This window comes from Fusarium vanettenii, assembly GCF_000151355.1.
Source record: "Fusarium vanettenii 77-13-4 unplaced genomic scaffold NECHAsca_111_unmapped, whole genome shotgun sequence".
Taxonomy (NCBI): Eukaryota; Fungi; Ascomycota; class Sordariomycetes; order Hypocreales; family Nectriaceae; genus Fusarium; species Fusarium vanettenii.
The window spans coordinates 16,775-38,218 of NW_003315779.1; the positions used below are offsets into that span (position 1 = coordinate 16,775).

Here is a 21,444-nt window from a genome sequence, read left to right on the forward strand (position 1 = left end):
TTCGTATGCGTATTCCCACAGGCGCTTATACGAAGATCACCGTTGGTGAGTAAGGAGCCATGCATCAAGCAGGCTGTGGGAAAATTGTTGGATTCTTCCCGTCAGTCACCCAATAAATGGCTGGGTATAAATGAGGCGCTTTTACGATATCTGCATCACGTCCACCACCTGATACCAATCCATGCAGCTGCATGTTCCAAGATGTCACAGTGCTTGAGACTCGGCAGTTGAGCTTTTTGAGCCTGCTAGAGATGGGGCAACTCGTTTGTAGGGTCTTGACAAGCAAATCGTCCCGTATCGATATAGTTGACGTCGCAGACTACTAGAGGAGTGAGGATAGGCGAAATTGCTCATAACAGGCAACAAGACTGGGTGTTATAGATAGGCCAAGATCTAAACTAAGCTTGTTATAGTGGATAAGGTAGTATCCTTGTCGAAATGGACCAAGCCTTGAGAGAGCGGTCAGCTGCAGAGACGAACAAGACATAGAGTCTCGATGTGGGTTGGTTTGATACCTTGGACATGAGTGGTGTCGAGTAGTGATGGGATACTGGAAGAGATATCGGTCGAGTTTATCGTACTAGATAGTATTATTAGAGTAGGCTCTAAAAGTCTTTACTTTAGTTGTCCACTTGATGTTATTTGCGTGCATAATCTGCTGCATAAGTAATTATACTAATTTCTAGAATTTCTATGAGAAGGCTAAGCCGAAAGCGGAAACAAAGCTCCAGGCCAATACGAATAGGGCGATAGTTACTGGCTTTGGTCCACCAAGAATGTTTGTATGCACCTGTTGGCGAGACTTGGCATTTGGGGGGTAATATTTACGTCAGGCATACATCAAATGCCACGACACAAGGGAGAAGGCCAATGCCTGGACCAGGAACAAGGAACAAGGAAATTTTAAAAAGAGACAAAAACCGCATCAACTTGAACTATTATTCTCGCAGTGACGGCTATCGACTTGAGATAATATTGCCAACTCCAACATTGAGTCTGTTTGAGGGAACAACTTATTACAGCACGCACCAGGCAACATGTCGACAACTGTCCTTAGACGAGCGACACGCCTTATCCCAACCAAGGGGCCTTTGCCTGCACACACATGGAAGCTTCAATTGACACCCTATGGAATTGCCGCCCCAAGGGCATACACGTCGCGGCAAAACCGCGAGAAACCCCGAAACCCCGATCCCAGGGAAAATCCCGCCAACAAGCTCAAACTACCACGGGCCACCAATGTCGGCCGGAAACAATTCGCCGACTTTGACCTCGCGGGAAGAGTCTTTGTCGTGACTGGAGGCGCCCAGGGACTCGGTCTCGCTTTGGCCGAAGGTCTTGTCGAGGCTGGCGGAAAAGGTTCGTAGATCCATCACAACACCCGACTTGAAGGCGGCGATGAGCTCACTATGAGACAGTCTATTGCTTGGATCGCGCTGAATCACCAGATGAAGGTTGGGCTGAAGCCAAATCAAGAGTCGTGCCCGAATGGGGCGGCTCGCTACACTACCGTCAACAGGACGTCAAAGACGAGGTCGGCCTCGACCGTCTTATGGCAACAATTGCCGTGGAGAACCAAGGTATCGACGGCGTTGTAGCCGCAGCAGGCGTTCAGCAGATCACACCCTCAGTGGACTACCGAGCCAAAGACGTAACCAATATGCTCGACATCAACTACACAGGCCTCCTCATGACTGCCCAATCAGCAGCCAAGCAAATGTTCAGGTACAAGCGCCGGGGCAGTATCTGCCTGATCGCCAGCATTTCAGGTCTCAAAGCCAACAGAGGCCTGGTATCCCCTGTGTACAATTCATCCAAGGCGGCCGTCATCCAGCTCGCACGAAACCTGGCAATGGAGTGGAGCCCCATCAAGAAGGACGGAACCGGCGGCATCAGAGTCAACTGCATCAGCCCTGGGCGCATCTTGACCCCGATGGTGCAAAGGAACTTTAAAGAGGTGCCAGGGTTGAAGGAGGAGTGGGAGAGGGAGATTATGATGGGACGCTTGGCCGAGACGCAAGAGTTTAAGGGGGCCGCGCTGTTCTTGCTGAGCAATGCGAGCAGCTACATGACGGGGAATAATATTGTCATTGATGGAGGGCATTCGTCTTGGTAAGAGCGTGTCTCTTGACGGTAGACTTGCAGGTGACTATGTATTGTGGTCACGTGGTGTACATAGAAGCTTGCAGGATGAATGCAAAGCCCGCGCTCTGCATTTTGGTCTCGTCCTCTCAGTGGATAGGCGGCATTAACCTATCAGTTGCTGTCAAAGGAGTCTCCTGTCCAAGCCCTGGGGGGAGTGCTTGTGGGTCGTCCTAAACAATGAGAAGGTGTACCGTTGAAACGGCGATGAGGGCTGAAATCTAATGATTTGAGTCGTCATCTTGTACACTATCAACCAAAGCCCAGAGAACTAGATTGTCTAAATGTTATTGGCACTAAGAGTCACCAAGAGATGTCCAAAATGGCGTTCAACCAAGTCTGCTTTCAGGAGACATTCTAGACTCTACCATTGACGATGTTGGTAATGCTGTGGAGGGCCAATTGGAGCTATGCCCAACTATATCATGGGAACAATGGATGGCGAATCACTTGCGGACATAGCATCTTCAGCACATAAGGGAGGCCGTCCACAGTAAAGCGGTTGTGTTGCGGTCTCGTTGAAATTGCGACACGAAGTAACCAATCGGGCCAAAGTATGAAGTGAGACAAGTGGATACAACTGCTTAACAAGCCTCATAGAATCATTGATCTATTCAACTTGCGTCAATAGTCTGGGGAGCTAACGTTGAACTATCGAGCTGTTGGCGCCGTTGGATACGTCGAATGCCCCTTTCCCGGGACTACAAAAGGATCCCAGTGGAAGCCGTCCGCCACAATTTTGCTGATCTTATGTTTTCTCATCCCGTTCTCTTTAATCTAGTCACTCGTTATAAATTTGTCGCAATGCGATCTGCCGTTGTCTTGCGCGTGGCCCTGAGCCTATTGGCCGTGGACTCTGTGGTTGCAGGCCCATGCAGGCCGAGTGAGTACTTGGTGCCATTAATCGGTATTGCGTATCTGCCTGGAGATCAGCCAGACTAAACTACATGTGCTAGCCTCCTCCAAGACAGCCTCTGCCGTCAGCTCGACCGCTTCCGTCGATACATCGTCAGCCACGTCTGTTGAGTCGGCCACCTCGGTGACATCGGCCTCTTCCTCTGCGACAAGCAAGGCTTCGGCCGAGACGTCTGCATCTTCCACTGCTACCGAGACGTCGGCGTCCTTGACTGAGACGTCGGCATCTTCCAGTGCCTCGGTCGAGACATCTGCGTCTTCCACCGCCACCGGAACGTCTGCATCCTCGACTATCTCGACTGAGAGCTTCGCGTCCTCAACCGAGACTGCGTCGTCTAGCACTGCTTTCACAACCACCACTGCTGCCTCGACTACCGTATCAACCTCAACAGCGGCCGCTCCCACCTTCACCCTGGCTGCAGCCGGCCAGGGTCCCGTCGAGGGCAAGAAACTCCTATCCTACAACGCCGATGGCAACCTGGTGACCTTCGACTCCCCCAACCCCCTCAAAGTCCCAACAGCTCGGCCCTATAGCATCGATGCCCAGGGGAGGATTCTCAACGACCAGGGCTTCTACCTCTGCGCACACTACAAGCCAGATAATGACTTCCTGGACGCTCCTGCATACATCACGACTTGCCTCAATGACAACCTGCCGAATTCGGTTTATCTGACTTGTAGGGTAGATGGCAGCGAGCTCAAGTGCTCCATCCCAGCCGTCACTTGCACCGACAGCGGGAGCCCATGGATTAGTCCAGCTTGTGTGTCGGCTGACGGCGAATGGGGAAGCTTCTATACATACATTATGGGACCTGGTTATGTCCTGTATATCGGAACTGCCACGCCATCTAAGGACTACTATTACCCTCTTAGCTTTTCTCTCCAAGAGGCTTAGAGTATGTTGCAAGCCTGGCACAAGGTTCCAACGGAACGAGTTCTTGAAATGTGACGATTACTTCTTGTATCTATAGAAACGATTCTGGCTCTTAACTGTTCGATACAGCACCTCGGGTGGAAGACTGTACATGCGTCAACTTGTCTCACCTTGCCGGATGCCCCCTTAATCTGGTCATGTCACCGTTAAAGAATAGGGTTCCTAGGCATGAGCTGCTTTAGCCGGAGAGGAAGATGTATAGTGCACATGAAATGTGTATGTCTATCATTAAGAGCCTTGCCAGCACTTATATTGTCGAGCTTGGTCCTAGTATCACCTCTCCCTGCGGTCGGTCGTCACCTTCCACTTTAACTTGTGACACCTACCTTGAACACTGCCACAGGCTGCTCTTTGAAACAGATGGAAATTTGGCTCCGAGATATGACATCTAAGAGAGGATATGTTTAAAATAGTGATGATAGTGTTTGCAGAACCGCCTCAGATCATTTCCAGAGCTTCACATGAAAATTTTGCACCATGATCTAGAAGGGCTCTTCAATGATTGTCGTTGGGATGTCGGGGACGGTTGTGGTGGTTACACCGATTTCAGTGGTAGTTCCGATACTAGTCGTTGTATCAACACTAGTAGTGGTGTCGATATCGCTTGGAGAACTGGCGGCCTCGGTCGACTCTGTCGTCTCACTGGAAGATGACTCCACGAGGTCTGTCGAGTACTCGATAGTCGGATCCGAGGAGGCTGTAGTTGGCGAAGATTCCGTGAAAGACGTATCAGAAGAAGGAACAAGGGATGAGGAGAGTTCTGTATCTGTGAATACGTCTGCGGAAGTGATCTCTAGTGTTGAAAACGATTCAAGAAAAAGCTCGCTGGAGAAAGAAGCGTCGGTGAAGTCTCCAGAAGAGTCTGAAGTAGATAGGCCAGAAGTCGGGAATTTGGTGCTGGCTGAATATGTTTCAGTGGATGAATCGACGAGCAATGTATCAATAGAGGAAGCTTCTTGGAGCGTTGATCTTGTCGGGACAGAATCTGTGGTGGAGAGGTAACTGTTGGAAGTTGTTGGGATATTTCGCTCCGTTGCCGACTCTGTGTTATCAATAAAGGAAGGATCCTCGGGAAGAATTGTCTGGGAAATAGCAGACGAAGAATCGCCTAGGATTGATGTTGGCAAAGAACTCGTTGAAGTGGGCGAAGCTTAGGTCGAGGTTTCAAGTAGGGAAGTTGATAGAGCTGAAGAATTAATCGACTCTGAAGACCCTATCGCCTCTGCGATTTCCGTTAGAATTGGGAGCTCGCTAGCACTGCTCGAAGCGATGGAGGACTCGGTAGTCTCAACGGGTGTCGCGGTGGAAGGGGTTCTAACATCAAGTTCCCCGTTCAGGCATTGGTCGACTGTTTGTATATGTGAGCCGCTGTTGCGAAAAGCCGAAAGCACCATGACGTACCTGTAAAAACGGAAATTGACACTGGTGTACAATTCTCGGGTGTATCGGAGAGTGTGATGTACACTTTTACAGTGGTGGGATCCTGGCAGAAGCCTGCTTGCCCATTCGGCAGGGAAGCGTTTATGAAGGCCAGTTTGCCCCCGACATTCTGAAAAGTGGTAGTCACAGCGCCATCTGGGGATTGCCCCTGAGCACTAAATGAACTGAAAGCTTGACCACTGTAGTAGATAGGCAGGTTGTTGTCAAGAAGTTGTCCCGAGACCAGGTTGAAGGCAATGGCGTCATCGCAGATATCAGGGTTGACTGTACCTCCGCCTCCTACGAAGCCACCGAGAGCCCTCTTTGACAAGCCTCGTTTCTCGAAGTTCGTATCGGGTACAACCTGAAAGATGATGCTTCGACCACCTAGATCGGGGCGTGCCGCGGTGCTGGAAGTGGGACTCGGGGTTCCGCAACCTGATGAAGTCAGAGAATCGAAGCTGGTGCTGGACGTGACTGTCGAGTCTGGAAGTTGCTGGTCTCTTGTTTACAAAGTTCCAAACGAAGCTGTGGATAAAGAGGTGAGTGGTGATAGCAATGTATCTGTGTATGGGTCGCTCAGAGCTGGACTATCAGCCATCGCTGACACGGGTGCTAGATACGTCGAGAAGTACGTGATGCACCAAGACTCCGGAATAGATACAGCATCCTGGACTGCGCCGGCGAGATTGATGACGTTCCCAAGAACGGCGAAGACCAAGAATCACCTCATATTGCTGAGGTAAATAATGATGAAGGGCATAAATATGAATGATGAAAAGCTCAAGATCGCTGAGCGACTGCGGAAAAGCCAACGTCACAAATTTCTATAACACCCGGCTTGGATCTCATGTAATGTTGACACTAGTGCAGGGAGAATGTTCCTACCTGCAGGGAGGCCAATGATCTCGGTAACAGCACCAAGACATGCTCCCAACAGCGTCGGATCGACGACCTGGAACGTAGTGCTATTTCCGATGTGAGACAGATTCGGCAAAACGAGTTCCAGCAAGCGCGCAGAGCTAGGAGACCAACATGTTTAAACACGCATCTAGACCGTCAGGAACGAAGAGGCTTTTAAGACGAACTTCAGCCCTATCGTTTCAGACAGTGTTGGTCGGACAGTGTCTCAGTTGTCTAGCTCGCAATAAGAAACATTGATTGCCAGCCAGCCACTCAAGCATGGCGGAAGACCTAGACTCAACGCCCTGGAACGTTGGGGCATCCCTTGAGTGCCGCTAGACCCCTAGCGATGTTGTGATTGCGCCAGCCCTTTCTACTTTTATAGCTTCCCTCCTCCAGTATGTGTTTTTGCTCTCCAAGATTCTCTTTAGTCACTCCTTTTAATAACCATGCGTCGCGAGTCAGCCACCCTGGCAGGTCTCTTGACCGTCGCCAAGGCGCAATCAATCCTAATCGATGGTGTCCTCTTCGCCTACCAAACAGCCACCATCACAGAATGCTTCCCCATGGGCAGCGGTGGCCTTGAGCCTACCCCAGGTCTTAGCATCGGCGGCAATGCACCCGTCATCCACAGACCAGCTGTAACAGGCCAACCCATCGTTGTTGAGGTCGAAGCCCCAAGGTGTGACTCGTGCGGCTGCGACGCCTGTGCTCACACTGAGGTGTACACTTTTACCTGCGATGCTTTTTGCGATACTGGTCTCTGCAAGCAGGCTTATGTCGTTACCGAGACGTACAGCGGCCTGACGGCAAAGCCTACCTTGGCTCCAACTGATCTCCCATTTGGCTTCACCTGCGACGTCCAGACTTGCACCACGTGTGGTCCTGAGCCGATTACTGCCACCATCACTTATCCGCTGACCGAGCGGCTCTATATCAACAAGGTTCCGGCTCCAACGGGCGTACCTGCAGGTTCAGGGCCTGGTGGGGGTGTGCCTGGGGCGAAGAAGCCGGCTGCTTATTCTCCCTCCCAAGGAGATGGCTCTGGGTTCCACTATGAGTCCGATTATGCATCTGGCGCAGACTCAACCGGTGTCAACTCCAACCCTGGGACCGACTCTGGTTCCAACGGCAACTCTCACTATGGCTCCGATTCTGACACCTACTCGAATGCCAACTCGGACTCCGCTTACGAGGCTGGGTCTAGCTCACGCCCTGGACCAGGATCTGGAGGCTCCCAACCTGGCTCTGATGCTGGATCACAACCTGAATCTTACCCTGGATCACAATCTGGGTGGCAACCCGGACGGGGCTCTGAAAACAATGCCGCACTAAACAATAAACAGACCACGGGTTCCGATTCTGCCTCCAACTCACCCGAGCGTATGTACCCCCTTGAACTCATTTTGACATGTAAGAGTGCTAAATCAAGCCAAGTGCCTCCTTCTGACCATCGACCTGTCTACGTCAGCTCGGCCAGCAAGTCAATAGTGATTCTCACCCTGGGCTTCACCAGTTTGGTTTCCTTTACCTTCCTAGCTCTTATCTCGTTGTAATACACTCATTATTCTCTTTGTACTCTCACTGTAACCAATGTGTCCCATGCCAGCCATTTTCTCGGTATACCTGATGAGAGGAAACCTAAGCGAGAGGTGAGCCACTGATGTGATGGGACATGCAATCCTTGGAGAGAAACCATGGTATTGATGCGGAGAAGTTCTGTCAGGTTCTCGAACGTTTCGCTGTTTCTAACATTAGGTTCATAATGATGCTAATGTTGTTTCAAAACTTTCTTCTGTGTTCTTGTCCGTGACTTTGCTTTTGTAGCCAACTGCCCAGAAGAAGAAAAAATGACATGATTACCAATGTCCCTGCATCATGCAGTCACAGAGTCTTATCTGTCACCACGTGCATAATGCGGCCAACTCGGACCGGCCTCGCGTCTCTAATTGAGAACCTTTGTCGTGTCAACATGGATCAACTTTTACCGAAGCACTCTGATTAGCTCGTATATTCCTTGTTCAGATCCAACCAGTGCAACGCTGAGATGCCCCGTCTGTAACTTGACAGCGGCCGTAAACAGTTCCCTGTGCTGTGCCGTAAGCATTAGAGCCAACACATGTCAAGGGGCCAAAAAACACGAGAAAAAAAAAGGAAAACGGACATGAGAGATAATTTGCTCCCTCCCCATCCTCCCCAATGAGGTGATTCGGCTCTGCCGGATGCCCTGGACTGGGTTTCAACTCGTTTCGCGATCCCTGCTCACTCCGGTACACTTGGTTGCATGGGAGACTGAACTTTTGACTGCATAAAGGCTTACTCGCTGCATGCTGAGCTGCCAGTCACCGTCGGAAATCTAACCGATGTTGCCGTCGCCAAGGCGATTGGTGGCATCCAGAAGCGATCCGGACATAATCCATAACCAGATCTGAACATTGTTGCCCCTGATGCTTGCAGTTTTGAGCCATATGCATTACCTCTAACTCTGTGTTTATCAGTCGCGGTATTCTTTCCATCTCTACGTACCAACATTGGATTAGTCTAGAAGCCAATATGTGACAATGCATGCCTTCATCCTCCAAAGGGTAATCTGGGATTCACACCACGTACGGTTCATATTCGGGCCGTTGGTTGCGGCAATGTCTCGACATTTAATTGATACTAGCCCCGTCGTCGTTGGACGTGAGTTGGGTTCGAGATGAAGCTTGTTCATTCTTGAGTAAAGAATCTCGAGGTATAATTTCGCAATGCCAGGCGTCGCCAAAGAGGCCGTAGTGGTAAGCCCAACTGCCCATTTCCCATCCTGGATTTTGATCAGCGTATGCATTTCCTAGATCATGACTCGCTTGCTAACCATGATCAATCTGGCAGCCTATCGAGGCCGTGCTCTTCGGGTTGTCGACGCTCCTCGTACTGGCCCGTTTATCACTCCGCACCATCCGTCAAAGACAGAAACTCACCATCAGCGATTGGCTCCTCGTCGTTTCTTTACTCGATGCGGCTGCCCTCCTCGGAACCGATACAGCCTCATACAATCTTGGGGGAATGGACGAATTTGACCCCAACGAGCCGGAGCGGAGCATAGAGGACCAGATCACGCTGATGAAGGTCTCGTTTGCGGGCAACTATTTCTACGACACGGGCGTCTACTTTCCAAAGCTGGCCTTGCTGGCACTATACTTCAAGCTCATTCCGCAGACCATGCCAGTCTTGCGCAAAGCTCTTTACGGCGTGACGAGTTTGACGGGAGCGTTCATGGTGACTACTTGCTTCTTGGATACGTTTTGGTGTGGTCCCAAGGTTTCGTTGAATTGGACGATTGATAGCAGTTGCACAACTTTTGACTCGAAGGAAGTTTTCCGTATTGATTGGGGAATGAACTTCGTGTCTGATATATTTGGTGCGTTTGCATTCAATGTCTACTAGAGTCTGTAGCTAACAAGGTGATGATAGTGTTTGCTCTTCCTTTCCCCCTTCTCTTTGGACTGCAGATCAGCAAACGCTACATGGCTGGCTTGGTTGCCATCTTTGCATCAGGACTCATCACGGTCGGAGCGAGTATAGCCAGGTTTGCAACCGTCGAAGCTATTCACGCTTGGACCAATGTTTGTAAGTCGTCGTCTTCAATCACCGTCATTAGACTAACCAACACAAAACAGACGTGTTATCAATGACTGAGATGACGGCTGCCATTGTCGTGGTTTCGCTACCAGCACTCAAGTCTCTTCTCCATGGGCTTGGACTACGCTCCTCGAAAAGGGGGACCACAAACACGGGCTCAGGTTACAACAAGCATTCAGCAAACGTAACTGTATCAAGCCACTTCAACAAGTTGTCAAGCGGGCGTGACAACGGGGAACTCTACGCCACTACCGCAAGAGTGGCAGCGGCCCCTGAAGAAGACTCTGGTAGCGAGGTGGAGCTTACAAACCTCCGAGGCATCTACAAGTCGGCTCGCATAAGTGTGACATACGAGCGGCGTAGCGATGTTGGCTGACAAGGGACGGGACGGAACAGGGGGGGGGAGATTTCGGGAGTTTATTGAAGCCGGTTGGTGTGTGTGGATACGCATTGGAACGATCAAAACGATCCAACAACTTGCCCAAGAGGGGACCGTTATCAAGAAGGAGAAAAGGAAACGATAAGAATCTGAGTAGACTTTGTATGATAGATGACCGAGTATATATAGAGATTTCACAATCTTTCCGGTAAACGGAAAACCAGCTTGATCAACAGTTCAACATACCTGTGCAATTGCTGATTGTCATCCCTCGAAGCCTCTGCAACAAGCAAAACTGCACTCTTCTCAAAGGCATGATTAGGGGGTTTCTTATTGGTGCATTAACACACCACTGCTTCCATGCTTCACAAAATGCAAATGTCAAGACTTGCAGCGTCTCATCTTCCTCTGTCACCAATGTTGCATCCGTTGGTGCTGGGGTTACGGTCGGCTTGCGATTCCAGTATCTACGGAGATTCTTCCGCGAAACCGACCAATGAATCAGTCACGTTTTGTCATTCTGCGGATTCCAGGGAGGCAATACTACCTTACCCCATGTCCGATATGTCTCCGGGTTTCCATGGAGTTAAATCCGCGATGCAATGTAAAGGCGTGTTGGTTGTTGGTTGTTCTTACGCCGTACACCTGCAGCGGATAAAACCCTTCCTTCAACCAGGGACCTGGACGTTGCAGATAATTTCTTTTCTCTCTAGCCGATGTTATTTCCGCAGAATGAACCCAGCACTGCCGTAGTGTCAAACTTAAACTAAAGCAAACCTGCGGCCCTGCAAATTGTTCTTCACTCTCTTTCATTCACTTCCTCACCACCGGATTTTCGGCCCTTCACAATGGCGTATTTTATCGATGGCAAGGACTGCATGGTAAGTAGAATCTTGTCCCTTTGCATGGTTCATATACTCACAAAATATCTAGGTCTCTGAATGGATCTTGTTGGCTGTCTCATACGTCTTTGTCGGCTTGCGTATTTACGCTCGCCTCTTCCGCCAGCGAGAAAAGCTATCATGGTCTGAAATCCTTCTGATTATTTCCGCACTCAACTCCCTCGCGCTCATCATCTGTGATACTTTGACCTTCCAAATTGGCGTCTTGGATAACTGGGAACCTTCCGTCAAACTGTCCAAGGTAACACACCCACCCAGCAACCAGATTAGGTTTGGATATGGCTCACATAATACCTCTAGATCTCCTTTGCTTCCAACTACTTCTACGATGTTGGTATGGGCTTCCCCAAAATGAGCATGCTGGCCTTCTACTGGGCTTACTTCCAACCCTCCACTGGCATCAGCTCTGCCATGCGCAAGTCGCTGTACGGAGTCACTGCCTTTGTCTGCGTGTCATACATGGCCATCCTTTGGGACGACACCTTCTTCTGCGGCAAGGACGTTTCCGTTCAATGGTCTCAGGAGGAGGGAGCCTGCAGTGTCTTTTACGCGCCTGAGCCATTCATTCTCAACTTCACCCTGAACCTGGCCTGCTACCTTGCCGGTAAGTTGCACTCCCCATCACACATTGGTGTGCATCAACTAACGCGTCTCAAGTCTACGCTCTTCCTCTTGTCTTGTTGATCCAGGGTGTCATCAAGCCCTCGACTGGCGTCACTGTCACCTTCGTCTTTGGTACCCTAACTATCTGCACCACTATTGTCCGATTCATCACTCTCAAGGTCGGCACCGGCCAGGAGAATCTTGTCTGTAAGTTATAACTACTCTTCCATGACGATGAATGATTATCTGACCACTTCTTTGCAGACCCTCTCAGTATGCTTGAGATGGCACTGGCTAACATTGTTGTGGCTCTGCCTGGCTTGAAGCCTCTTCTAAACCGCTCTCCCAAGTATGAGGCTTCCAGTGAGGTGATAGACGTCAAGCATTAGGGAAGGTGTTGAAATAATTGCCTCTACTTGTTGGCAAAGCAAGTATTCAATTTCTCTTAAATTTGCTCACAAAGGGTGGTCGGTATTAAATACATAATTAGTAGCGTTGGGCCTTGGCCATATAGAGCCTATGTTAGACTAGGCATATGTCTTCCACACCTGTGCGACCGTATCCATACTCCCAGTCGTCCCACTCCGTATAATAGTCGTAGCCTTCTCCATACATTATGCCGTGTACATATGATTCGCCCACAACCCGATACTTGGAACCCTCGACGTGGTGCAGGATGAAAGGCACTCTTGCCCCCATGAGGATCCATACCTCGTCCTTGCTGCTGGCGTCTTGTCCAAGAGATTTAGGGCCCAGTCCGAATAACCCCGATTCTGTCATGAACAGTTTCCGTCCCTCGGTAGCGTTGCGCATGTTTTTCTCAAAGTTGCGAAGTTTCCTCCTCTCCAGGGGCGTGAGTCGTTGCATCGAGGGCCTCTTGTATTTTCCGCGGAGAGGGTCTTTGTCGCCTTCGGCCTCGTCTACTTCAGCGTGGAAGCACTCTCGAATATGTGTCGCGGTGGGGAGAAACTCTCGGTGGCATAAAGAACCATCATCATCCTCCTCCTGCTCATCTGACCTTTTACCTTCTCGTTCAATTTTTTCCGTTAGATCTTCCGCAAACTTTTGAAGATCGGGAATAGCCAGTTCTTCGGATGGTTGCTTTCCATCATACAGGGCCGACCAGAGAGCCATGCGAGTGCAAAAGGATTTATCTATGAGTATTCGCGTCCACTGGTCTTGCTCAAGATTAGCCCACTCTATGAGTAGATCGCGGGCCTCGAGGATGTCGGTCAAGATCCAGTTGCTGAAACCTATTCCAAGGTTATCTCTTGACTCTAGACTACCATGATCTTCTTCCATCTCGGTCAGATTGTCAATGACAAGCGTACGCCACAGAGCCTCTACCCGGGTTATTGCCCGTGGCGGGCGTATATGACGATTGCTGCCCGCGAACCACGCCCTTGGATTGATAAGGTAACGTGGTGGGCCGCGAAGTGCTAGCCGTAAAGCCTGGATGACGGCGTCGTCGCCTAGTTCTGTCGATACGGCGACTTGGTCCACTTTGATAGCCTTGACAGCGAGAGTGTCATCAGGGTAAATATGGAAACAAAAATCTTCGATGTCTATTTCCAAACCAGTCCCGGCACAGAAGCGGTCATCATGTCCACCCTGGTCGAATGGGATCCGACCCAGCCTGGCACTAAAGTCAGGCACCCAGCTAGGAAGGCCTTGAATCCTGGTGCCTGACGAGTCTTGCAGATGGGATAGAACAGCGAGTTTAGAGCCCCTTCGTTTGTTGATCATGGCCCTGGCTGCCTGGATAAAGACGTCTCGTACTTCGGCAGAGTAGTCTGGTACCAATCCAAGGTTATCCTCGGCAAGATTCAGAAAGGCAAAGATCTTGTCCCGTGGGTCGGTGGCCTCAAGATCGCGGAAGTGAGAGAGAACAGACAGCAAGTGTAATGGTCGACGCTCGAATCTGTATCCATATCCCTTCATCTCCTCACTATACTCACGTATAGTATCGTGATCATCAAGGTTGATGGACGCAGGGAGCTCTACGTGCCATCGATTGGTCATGGTCGACTGATCACTCCGTTCTTCGCCATCTCGTAGATACACCATGGGCATGCCCGCGTTGCAGAGCCCAAGGCGTGAGCGTGTATGGTGACACCCCAGAATGAACGATAATGCGTCGCGTGGGTTGACCTGCAGCTCCTTCATTGTGTCTGGTGAATGGGACGAGAACGAAGCCAGCTTCTCCCAATGCTGAGTTTGATCAGACGCCGCTCGATCGGTGAGAAAGTTTCTACCCAGTTGGCACAACTCATAGTCAAGTCCAGTCTCTTCAAAGAATGCAACGACTGCTAAGACGAAATTCATGTCGAAAACTGTTGGACCGCATATCATATATCTGTTGGGCGCAAAAACCACCTCTTGAGCGACCCAAGCCCTGCGGAACCACAATCGCTGGAAGAGAGCGAAAACGGCAAACCAGTCCACCACCGTCATTCCGGTAACTGAAGAGAGCGTGACCTCTTCCTGCTCAGGATAGGATGAGTCTCGTGCATGGGAGCGGGTGGCGTCGAAATCGAGAATTGTACCCATCGCCAACAACGCCCGGTATGAGAGACGGTCAAGCTTGCCCACCCAGGCATACACCAGGCTTGCTGTTCTGTATAGCTGGCCCATGAGCTTGACTTGGGAGGCGCGTTCTGCTAGGTCGGATTGGTTGATACAAAGGGCATCCGCCCAGACAGGAGGCCACTTCTTCTTCTCAGAATCCTGATCGTTGTCCTCGCCTGAAGCTTCATCGAGTCGTTTTCGGATGTTTAATAGCGCTTCAAAGCAAAGAAACAGGTTCTCCTCGACAGGGACCTGATTCCCATCAACTTCGACCTCTCTCGACGAGCGATTCTGCCAACGCAACTCCTCGCGTGGGATGTAGTTGTATTTGGCGTAGAAATCAAGTTTTGCCCCATCGACCATGCAGATCGACTCGCCATCTGGTCCCATCGGGGAAGTAAAGTAGCTAAATGGTAGCTGGGATGCATGTTGTTCCATTGTAAGGCCGGTTATATCTGGCATCGGGTCCTCATGAACCGTGATGGGATCGCCCCAAGTGTATGAGATGGCGGCAAACTCGAGGCCCTCGTCTTCTAGATCAACCACGCTCATGGAACATCGAATTACATCGTCTCTGGATTCGATGATGTCCAAGAGCCTAATGGACGTCGGCGTGGGAAGGACGTGGGACTCGTACATCTTTGACGGTCTTTGTTAACGGTTTGGGGCGTATGTTGAATAGATTATTGTACAGTAGAAGTGCGTGGGGATACCGATAGTTCTAAAGCTCAAAAGAAACGATTTGGAGGACGTAAAGACTTTCAAGGGGAGACCGTCCTGCTGAATAGCCGCTGGTGGCGTTCCTCATTCGTGGAGTCGACCATTCAGGGCCCGCATGAAGCGCTGCCAAGACTCAAAACGCCTCGCCAACGCTGAGGTTGATTGACGGCATTTGACCGGGGTTTTCAGCTGCAAGGAAGAAGATTGGCTGCTCTTCGTTTCACTCTAATCTGTATTTACCATGGTGTCGACTACTCTGTATCTTGAGTGTGGATTTTAAAATGCCTCAGTACAGTTCAACCCATCCTTCATTCCGCCTCACACCTTTTAGAAATCCATTCCCAAAGTCTCAAGAATTACTTAGAGCTAGATTGTATCAACCGGCGTAACTCGTGCCCAACATAAATACAGAGCCTCATCATTGTCCATACCTTGACTAATCTGTCTCAACGTGCAGTCTCTTGGTTGGTTCCAGCACAGCCCCCTTCCGTAAGGGGTGCCATTGTTGCCTTAAAAGCGACATCTTCCTCGTCACAAAACAAGGCTCTTTCGACCTGTCTTCATACACTTCTATCAGGAGGTTATGAAAGCGCACCCCGTCGCACACAGCCCCCCACCACTCCAAAGCCACGGCGCTTGAAGCACGACACGACCCAGTGTCTATTCTCTTAGCGCCCTAATTTAATCGTTTGACCTAGATATTTGCATCTTTTACCTCGCCTCTGCGTTATGCCAGCACCTAGAAGTAAGAGGTACCGCTCTGACGATTCGGACCCTCGAAAACGGCTCCTCCGTCGCCCGCCAACTCCTAGCCCTCCAGCTCCGAAGTGGATCGACATAGAACTCATTCACACCTGGATCCAGGAGTGCGATGCCAAGCATGGGGATCACTGCCAAAGATCAGGCTTGCCTGGTGAATCTCATCTAGGCTTACCCCGCTGGCTGATCCATGTCAGGGAAAAACGCCTAGTGCCCTTCGACCCAGTCTGCCGATATGTCGCTCTTAGCTATGTCTGGGGGAAAACGGGCCCCAATGATCCCCAACTCTTGTTGGGCAATCTCCTCGCCTTTCAGGAAGTCGGCTCCCTTGAGACGATGTGGGAACAACTCCCCCGAACAATTCGGGATTCGATTGAGTTTATGAAACGAGTCGGGGAAGAATTTCTATGGGTCGATCGTTTCTGCATCGTTCAGGATGATGATGTGTCAAAGCAGGAACAGATTCGACACATGGCCTTCATCTACGGCAGCGCATATTTCACGCTGGTAGCTGCGGCTGCTTTCTGTGCTACAGGAGGGTTGAGAGGGATTAGAGACGTCACCCCATCAATGGTTGTCGACCACTGGTCAGGCGAGGGTCACTATGGTCTCGTCGCGAGCTCAGGGTGGAACCGCCGAGGCTGGACGCTGCAAGAACTCGTGTTTTCACAACGAGCACTTTTTTTTCATCACAACGAGATTACTTGGGAGTGCCACTGTGCAGTGTGGCATGAGCGCACACCCTTGGAAGACTTGTGTATCAAAAACTGCTTCGGGACATATGCACGAGATACTCGCGGTTTCCATTATTCCCCTTGGCCGAATTTGGAGGAATTCTATCACTTGGCGGCCAGCTATAGTCAGAGAAGCCTATCTTTCTCAACGGACATCCTGCCAGCTTTCACCGGTATCATGACGGCTTTGACTCCCTCATTCCCTGGGGGTTTCCTGTTCGGCCTCCCCGAAGTTGCGTTCGACGTTGCTCTCTTGTGGAGAACAACAGGTCGTGCATCCTTCTGTTTCCAGCTGGGCGTGGGACCTGTGCCCAGCTGGTCATGGATGAGTTGTCTATACCTGAAGACATCAGCGGATTTTTCGCCATGGGCAAGCGCGTTCTCGTACTTGGATAGATCCGATTTTGACCAAGATCGCCAGCAAAGATACGGCTCTCCTTCTTGGAACCGTAAATCCCCTCCTGAAGGTCTTTTGGATGGCCTAGTAACCAAACCACTCTGTACCTGGTATGTCAAGGAGACTACAGGAAACAGGCACATCTCGAATTACCTGGATGGGTTCAAGCGTTGCAGCCTTGACCCTGCGCTTGAGCTACCCCCAGGCTGGCAAAAGGACGGGAATGTCTTCCATCATCCGTGCGATCCAGAACGCAGATTCAAGTACCCGATTCCTCTTGTGACCGATGGAGAGAAGGAAGGGTTGAGGAAAGAAACTCCATTTCTCATAACGTGTAAGACGGAGCGGGCGTGGCTTTGGAATATTCGTGCGCCATTCGGGGAGCCCATTTACAAACTTGAGGGAGAAGCCGCCATCAATCTCTCCGACAGCGAAGGGACGTGGGTTGGGTGTCTCCGCGTTCAGACACTAACTGTCCTGTGGCGGCTTCTGTCCAAAAGGGTAAAGTGTGAGTTGGTGGCGATATCTACAGGATCTATAGATTCAACCGCTGGTGGGTGGAGTCTTCTTGATGAATATCCGGAGTTGAAGAATCAGGGTCGGGAATCATTCGAGTTCTACAATGTCTTGCTTGTTGATTGGAAGGATGGCGTTGCTTACCGGCAGGGCGTTGGCCGCGTTGACAAGTCAGCTTGGGAACTGCAAGATCGGGAGGAGTTTGAGTTGGTGTTGGGCTGAAGCAGACGCAAAGACTACAAACAAGTCTTTGAAGTGGTATCTTTGATAGATATTAAGAGACTGTGTAACATTTCGTGGTGTATTCTTGCGGCTTTCATCGCAAATCGAAGTGGTAATATGAGTGACGCGAGCAACGTTGTATGTAGATAGAGACTATAAGAACATCATCGTGATAGAAACAGCTTCTGAGGAGTGAAGGAGGAGAGGGTGGAGAAGGAAGCATAATATGATTGGATCCCATCAGGTTAGGCGTGCATCGGGGGAGTTGAGGGCCGGAACGCGTCAAGCAGTAAACAGACTGCTGCCAATGACGCGGTCGACGATGTGGGGGGAAGAATATTAAGAAGCTACTTTATCTTTAGTGGATTAGACGCTGTAGCGAACAGTAGCTCACTAATGGAGGACGGAAAGAGTGATTATGATTGGCTAGACTTAGTCCCCGGATGTCGAAGGTTCCGGGTAGGCTGCGACAGGGAGACTCAGAGCCCTTTCAAAGCTACATTTGAACCTATTAACGGCTACAAAAACAGCCAAGGTATAGCATTTCCCTAATGCACCTTAATGAGCATTCAAGACCTTAATCTTAGTCTATTTGCCCTTCTTCCAACACTCCCAGAGGACTGGAAGACGACGTAGAGTGATCTCGCGAGATTCAGGTCTTGTTCAACAACGATGTAAAAGATAATAATTTGGGATTTCTGGAACAAGTATTTTTGAAAGCTAGAAACTGTTGCCAGAGGTGGCAATAACGGTAGAGCTGTTAATGACCTCAAGCAAGTAACTTTTCTCCCAAGAGGTTCCTCGGCTTGGTGGTTGGCAGGACACTATCCGAGTTCCATGCTTGACCGCTATTTCATTGTTTCAGTCTTTAATGACGAGTCTGTGAGTTGGCCGTTACTTAAAAGATGAATTGGCAACAGCTCACTCAATAATTAAGCCATAGGAGCACATCATAAGAGCACTAGGCACCGATCCGCAATGAACCCAGGAGAGATATGCGAGCACAACATCACAACAATTTATACAATATTTGAAAACCGGGAGAAATAAAGGTTTGTTTGAACTTGGCAAGTCATGGAAGAGCAAGGACCATCCATGGTTGGGATGACTTTTATCGTTCCATGCGGTGTGCACCCTATATTATCCCACAAATAGCGGCACCTAGATGAAACAGAGTCCTCTAATAAAAAGAGATTCCTCTCGCAATACGACTGCGTAACGTTGCTTACACTGGAAGATCAAACACCATTCCCTTTATTAGGAAGGTGTGAATCCTTGTCGTTTGTAATAGATACTACTCCAATTGGCGCGTTTATTTCTATGCTTATTCCCAGAATAGAGTTCGGACGTATACGATCCGAACAGGACCATTTAGACTTTCCATTCGTATTGGGTGCCACTGTGATTGGTGCGATTTGTCCTTACTTTACATGCTCCCACCATTCGGACTATTGGGAATCCTTCTAGAAGTCAAGTATGATACTCCAAGCTCCTACGTGCTGGGACGACATGAACTGATATAAAAGCCAGTGTCCGACATCAACCATAAATGTTTCACTATACCCAACAGTCAACAAAGCTCAATCATCTTGCATCACTTTCCATCTCGCTACTCAAGTCCTGATGCGTTTGACAACCTCTTTCTCGGCCATTCTGGCCTTGGCGCTAACCGCCAATGGTCTTGACTTGTCTGAAAGCCAAGACAGTGACTCTTCTGTCTGGCCACCCCAAGAGGCTGTTTCTCACGAAACTCGCGACACTCGGGTTTGGAATCGACCCGAGAAGCGTCAATCCGGCTGGAACCCGCCATCCAACTTGGTGACGCCACTGAAACAAGTGTGGGATCACTGCAAGGCCACGTATTCTAATGGTCTCTTTGGATTCCGCAACTACGGCTGGGATCAGATTAGAGCCACTTCGGGGTAGGCATTTGTTTCTCCGTTGTCCATTGATGGGCGGCTAACAAGTACATAAGATCTATCAATGTTTGTGTCCGGTGGGAGTCCAACACCCCCGTCACCGAAGCCCAGCGCAAGCAGATTGCTACTGTTTACAACCAACAGTATCAGAAATGGTTTCAGTGGGTGTATGGATATGACGGATTTCCGTATTCCAACATCAAGGTCAACGTTGTGGGTTGGGCTGTTCGCGACCGATCTTTGCTCCAAGGATCAACGTCGGGCATTGACGTCTACACTAACAGAGACAGCGAGGGTGCTCCAGAATGCGCTCCCGCTTGTGGCCGCTTTTTCCACCAGAACGGGGACTACAGCCAGTGCCCTGGAGGTGCTTCTCGTCACTATGATCAGTCTCTGTGGCTCACTGATGGCTTTGGCGGTGGTGCTGGTGGTGACTGGGGTCAGAGGATGGGTCGAGAGTATTTCATGAACAGCATCAACCTTGCAGACATGCAAATCCTACTTCACGAGATGGGACATACCTTTGGCTTAGATGATTTCTACGGTTTGTCTTCGATGCTGAATTCACGAACTGAATTGCTGACTTTGACTTAGACTGGACTCCCTCTGGTATTACCAACTTTATCATGCTGGCTGGCAGCTCCGGCAAAATTACTGACTTCGACGGCTGGATGCTGCGTAACTGGTGGTATGAGCTGAAGAGAAACCGGGGATGGTGAGCGGAGTAACTCAGCCAAGTTTATCTTTCATTGGTCATGTTGCTTTTTGATATGGAATGGGTAACCTGTATGCGTTGATCCATGAGTTGCGCCAGTTGTGTGGCATTTGATTCTTGTTTATCTTTTATTTTGTATATACTTGCCAGTCTCTCCCTTGTAAAAAGATCAATGTGCAGCTAGGAAACCGCATTATATAAAGTTGATCTACATCGCGCCGCATTTCTAATTAAGATATTCTGTTTAGAGACCTAAATAAGCTACCGTGCGCTTGCTCAACTGGACTGTTCTTGTATGTTTAGTGCGTGTCTTCGCTGATTTAGCATCGTGATGCTCACTAGGTTGCGAACATTTAGTTTGCGGTTTTTACATCTCGCCTTCAGTGCTATACGGCCTTAGGTTTTATTTAAGGCCGATATTGTGTCATGAATTATATAGGCCTATTGTAAGTCACGCGTTATATGTATAAATATACCTCAAGGCTTATTAATACACAATAGAACGGCCTCTTAACCCCCTTAACCCTGCTATAGTGCAGGCCCTATATATCATAGAAGTATATACCCCCGTGTTCGGGAATACCGGCTGTCTGGCTCAGTCATCCCATTGAAGGGCGGGCCCCAACTATAACAAGGAGCACAATAGTTCGGGAATGACCAAGGTCAAAAGAGGGGTCTCACCACGAGTCTCTCCACGACAGGGGCTGGCGCTTCGCATTTCCCTTTCCTCCATTCAGAGGGGGCATGATCAACCAAACGGACCTTTTACCCCAGTTTCAGCGTTGTCGGCAGTTGACGTCGGACTCGAGTTTTACGAGTAGGCCCGATTTGTGGGGTTGTTAGTCGCGGGGATTGCACCCTTTGCGGAGATCAACAACGGTCTTGAGGTCATGGGGTCGGTTAAACCATGGGGCCCCAAACCACTTGGCCGATGAGAACAACCCATATTGTAACGAATGATTGCGGGACCTCGGATGGTTAACATGACCGAGCGGGATCATAGAGCCGATGAAGGAGGAGGTATAGCCCGATACATAAACCCAGTAGTCCTACTGTTGTCCAGGTTCCGGACACAG

General features: G+C 49.9%; 9 protein-coding genes across 9 annotated transcripts; 7 read left to right on the forward strand and 2 right to left on the reverse strand.

Annotated features, from left to right (window-relative positions):
• Positions 1-1,184: 1,184 nt before the first annotated feature.
• On the forward strand, positions 1,185-2,005 carry NECHADRAFT_18435 (uncharacterized protein; the record flags this gene model as incomplete). Its single annotated transcript, XM_003039372.1, has 2 exons — positions 1,185-1,317; positions 1,419-2,005. Coding segments are annotated over 2 exons (720 nt in total), but the record flags the coding sequence as incomplete, so codon positions are not given.
• Positions 2,006-2,946: 941 nt separating this feature from the next.
• NECHADRAFT_98359 (uncharacterized protein) lies at positions 2,947-4,028 on the forward strand (the record flags this gene model as incomplete). The annotated part of the gene is made up of 4 exons (XM_003039373.1): positions 2,947-3,025; positions 3,114-3,276; positions 3,397-3,882; positions 3,947-4,028. The coding sequence occupies 4 exons, from the start codon at positions 2,947-2,949 to the stop codon at positions 4,026-4,028; spliced, it is 810 nt and encodes a 269-aa protein (XP_003039419.1).
• Positions 4,029-4,473: 445 nt separating this feature from the next.
• Positions 4,474-6,011, reverse strand: NECHADRAFT_89223 (uncharacterized protein; the record flags this gene model as incomplete). Its single annotated transcript, XM_003039384.1, has 3 exons — positions 4,474-5,099; positions 5,393-5,877; positions 5,923-6,011. The coding sequence occupies 3 exons, from the start codon at positions 6,009-6,011 to the stop codon at positions 4,474-4,476; spliced, it is 1,200 nt and encodes a 399-aa protein (XP_003039430.1).
• Positions 6,012-6,762: 751 nt separating this feature from the next.
• NECHADRAFT_56209 (uncharacterized protein) lies at positions 6,763-7,302 on the forward strand (the record flags this gene model as incomplete). The annotated part of the gene is made up of 1 exon (XM_003039374.1): positions 6,763-7,302. A coding segment is annotated over one exon (540 nt), but the record flags the coding sequence as incomplete, so codon positions are not given.
• Positions 7,303-9,060: 1,758 nt separating this feature from the next.
• On the forward strand, positions 9,061-10,310 carry NECHADRAFT_89225 (uncharacterized protein; the record flags this gene model as incomplete). The annotated part of the gene is made up of 4 exons (XM_003039375.1): positions 9,061-9,090; positions 9,185-9,713; positions 9,767-9,922; positions 9,973-10,310. The coding sequence occupies 4 exons, from the start codon at positions 9,061-9,063 to the stop codon at positions 10,308-10,310; spliced, it is 1,053 nt and encodes a 350-aa protein (XP_003039421.1).
• Positions 10,311-11,152: 842 nt separating this feature from the next.
• NECHADRAFT_102292 (uncharacterized protein) lies at positions 11,153-12,207 on the forward strand (the record flags this gene model as incomplete). The annotated part of the gene is made up of 5 exons (XM_003039376.1): positions 11,153-11,194; positions 11,247-11,456; positions 11,516-11,819; positions 11,873-12,025; positions 12,083-12,207. The coding sequence occupies exons 1-5, from the start codon at positions 11,162-11,164 to the stop codon at positions 12,205-12,207; spliced, it is 825 nt and encodes a 274-aa protein (XP_003039422.1). The 5' UTR covers positions 11,153-11,161.
• A 138-nt stretch (positions 12,208-12,345) lies between these two features.
• Positions 12,346-15,025, reverse strand: NECHADRAFT_98362 (uncharacterized protein; the record flags this gene model as incomplete). The annotated part of the gene is made up of 3 exons (XM_003039385.1): positions 12,346-12,400; positions 12,432-13,739; positions 13,881-15,025. 3 exons carry the CDS (start codon positions 15,023-15,025, stop codon positions 12,346-12,348), a joined length of 2,508 nt encoding a protein of 835 aa, XP_003039431.1.
• Positions 15,026-15,835: 810 nt separating this feature from the next.
• NECHADRAFT_89228 (uncharacterized protein) lies at positions 15,836-17,734 on the forward strand (the record flags this gene model as incomplete). The annotated part of the gene is made up of 2 exons (XM_003039377.1): positions 15,836-17,504; positions 17,538-17,734. The coding sequence occupies 2 exons, from the start codon at positions 15,836-15,838 to the stop codon at positions 17,732-17,734; spliced, it is 1,866 nt and encodes a 621-aa protein (XP_003039423.1).
• A 1,623-nt stretch (positions 17,735-19,357) lies between these two features.
• NECHADRAFT_56215 (uncharacterized protein) lies at positions 19,358-20,372 on the forward strand (the record flags this gene model as incomplete). Its single annotated transcript, XM_003039378.1, has 3 exons — positions 19,358-19,656; positions 19,710-20,197; positions 20,248-20,372. 3 exons carry the CDS (start codon positions 19,358-19,360, stop codon positions 20,370-20,372), a joined length of 912 nt encoding a protein of 303 aa, XP_003039424.1.
• Positions 20,373-21,444: the final 1,072 nt, after the last annotated feature.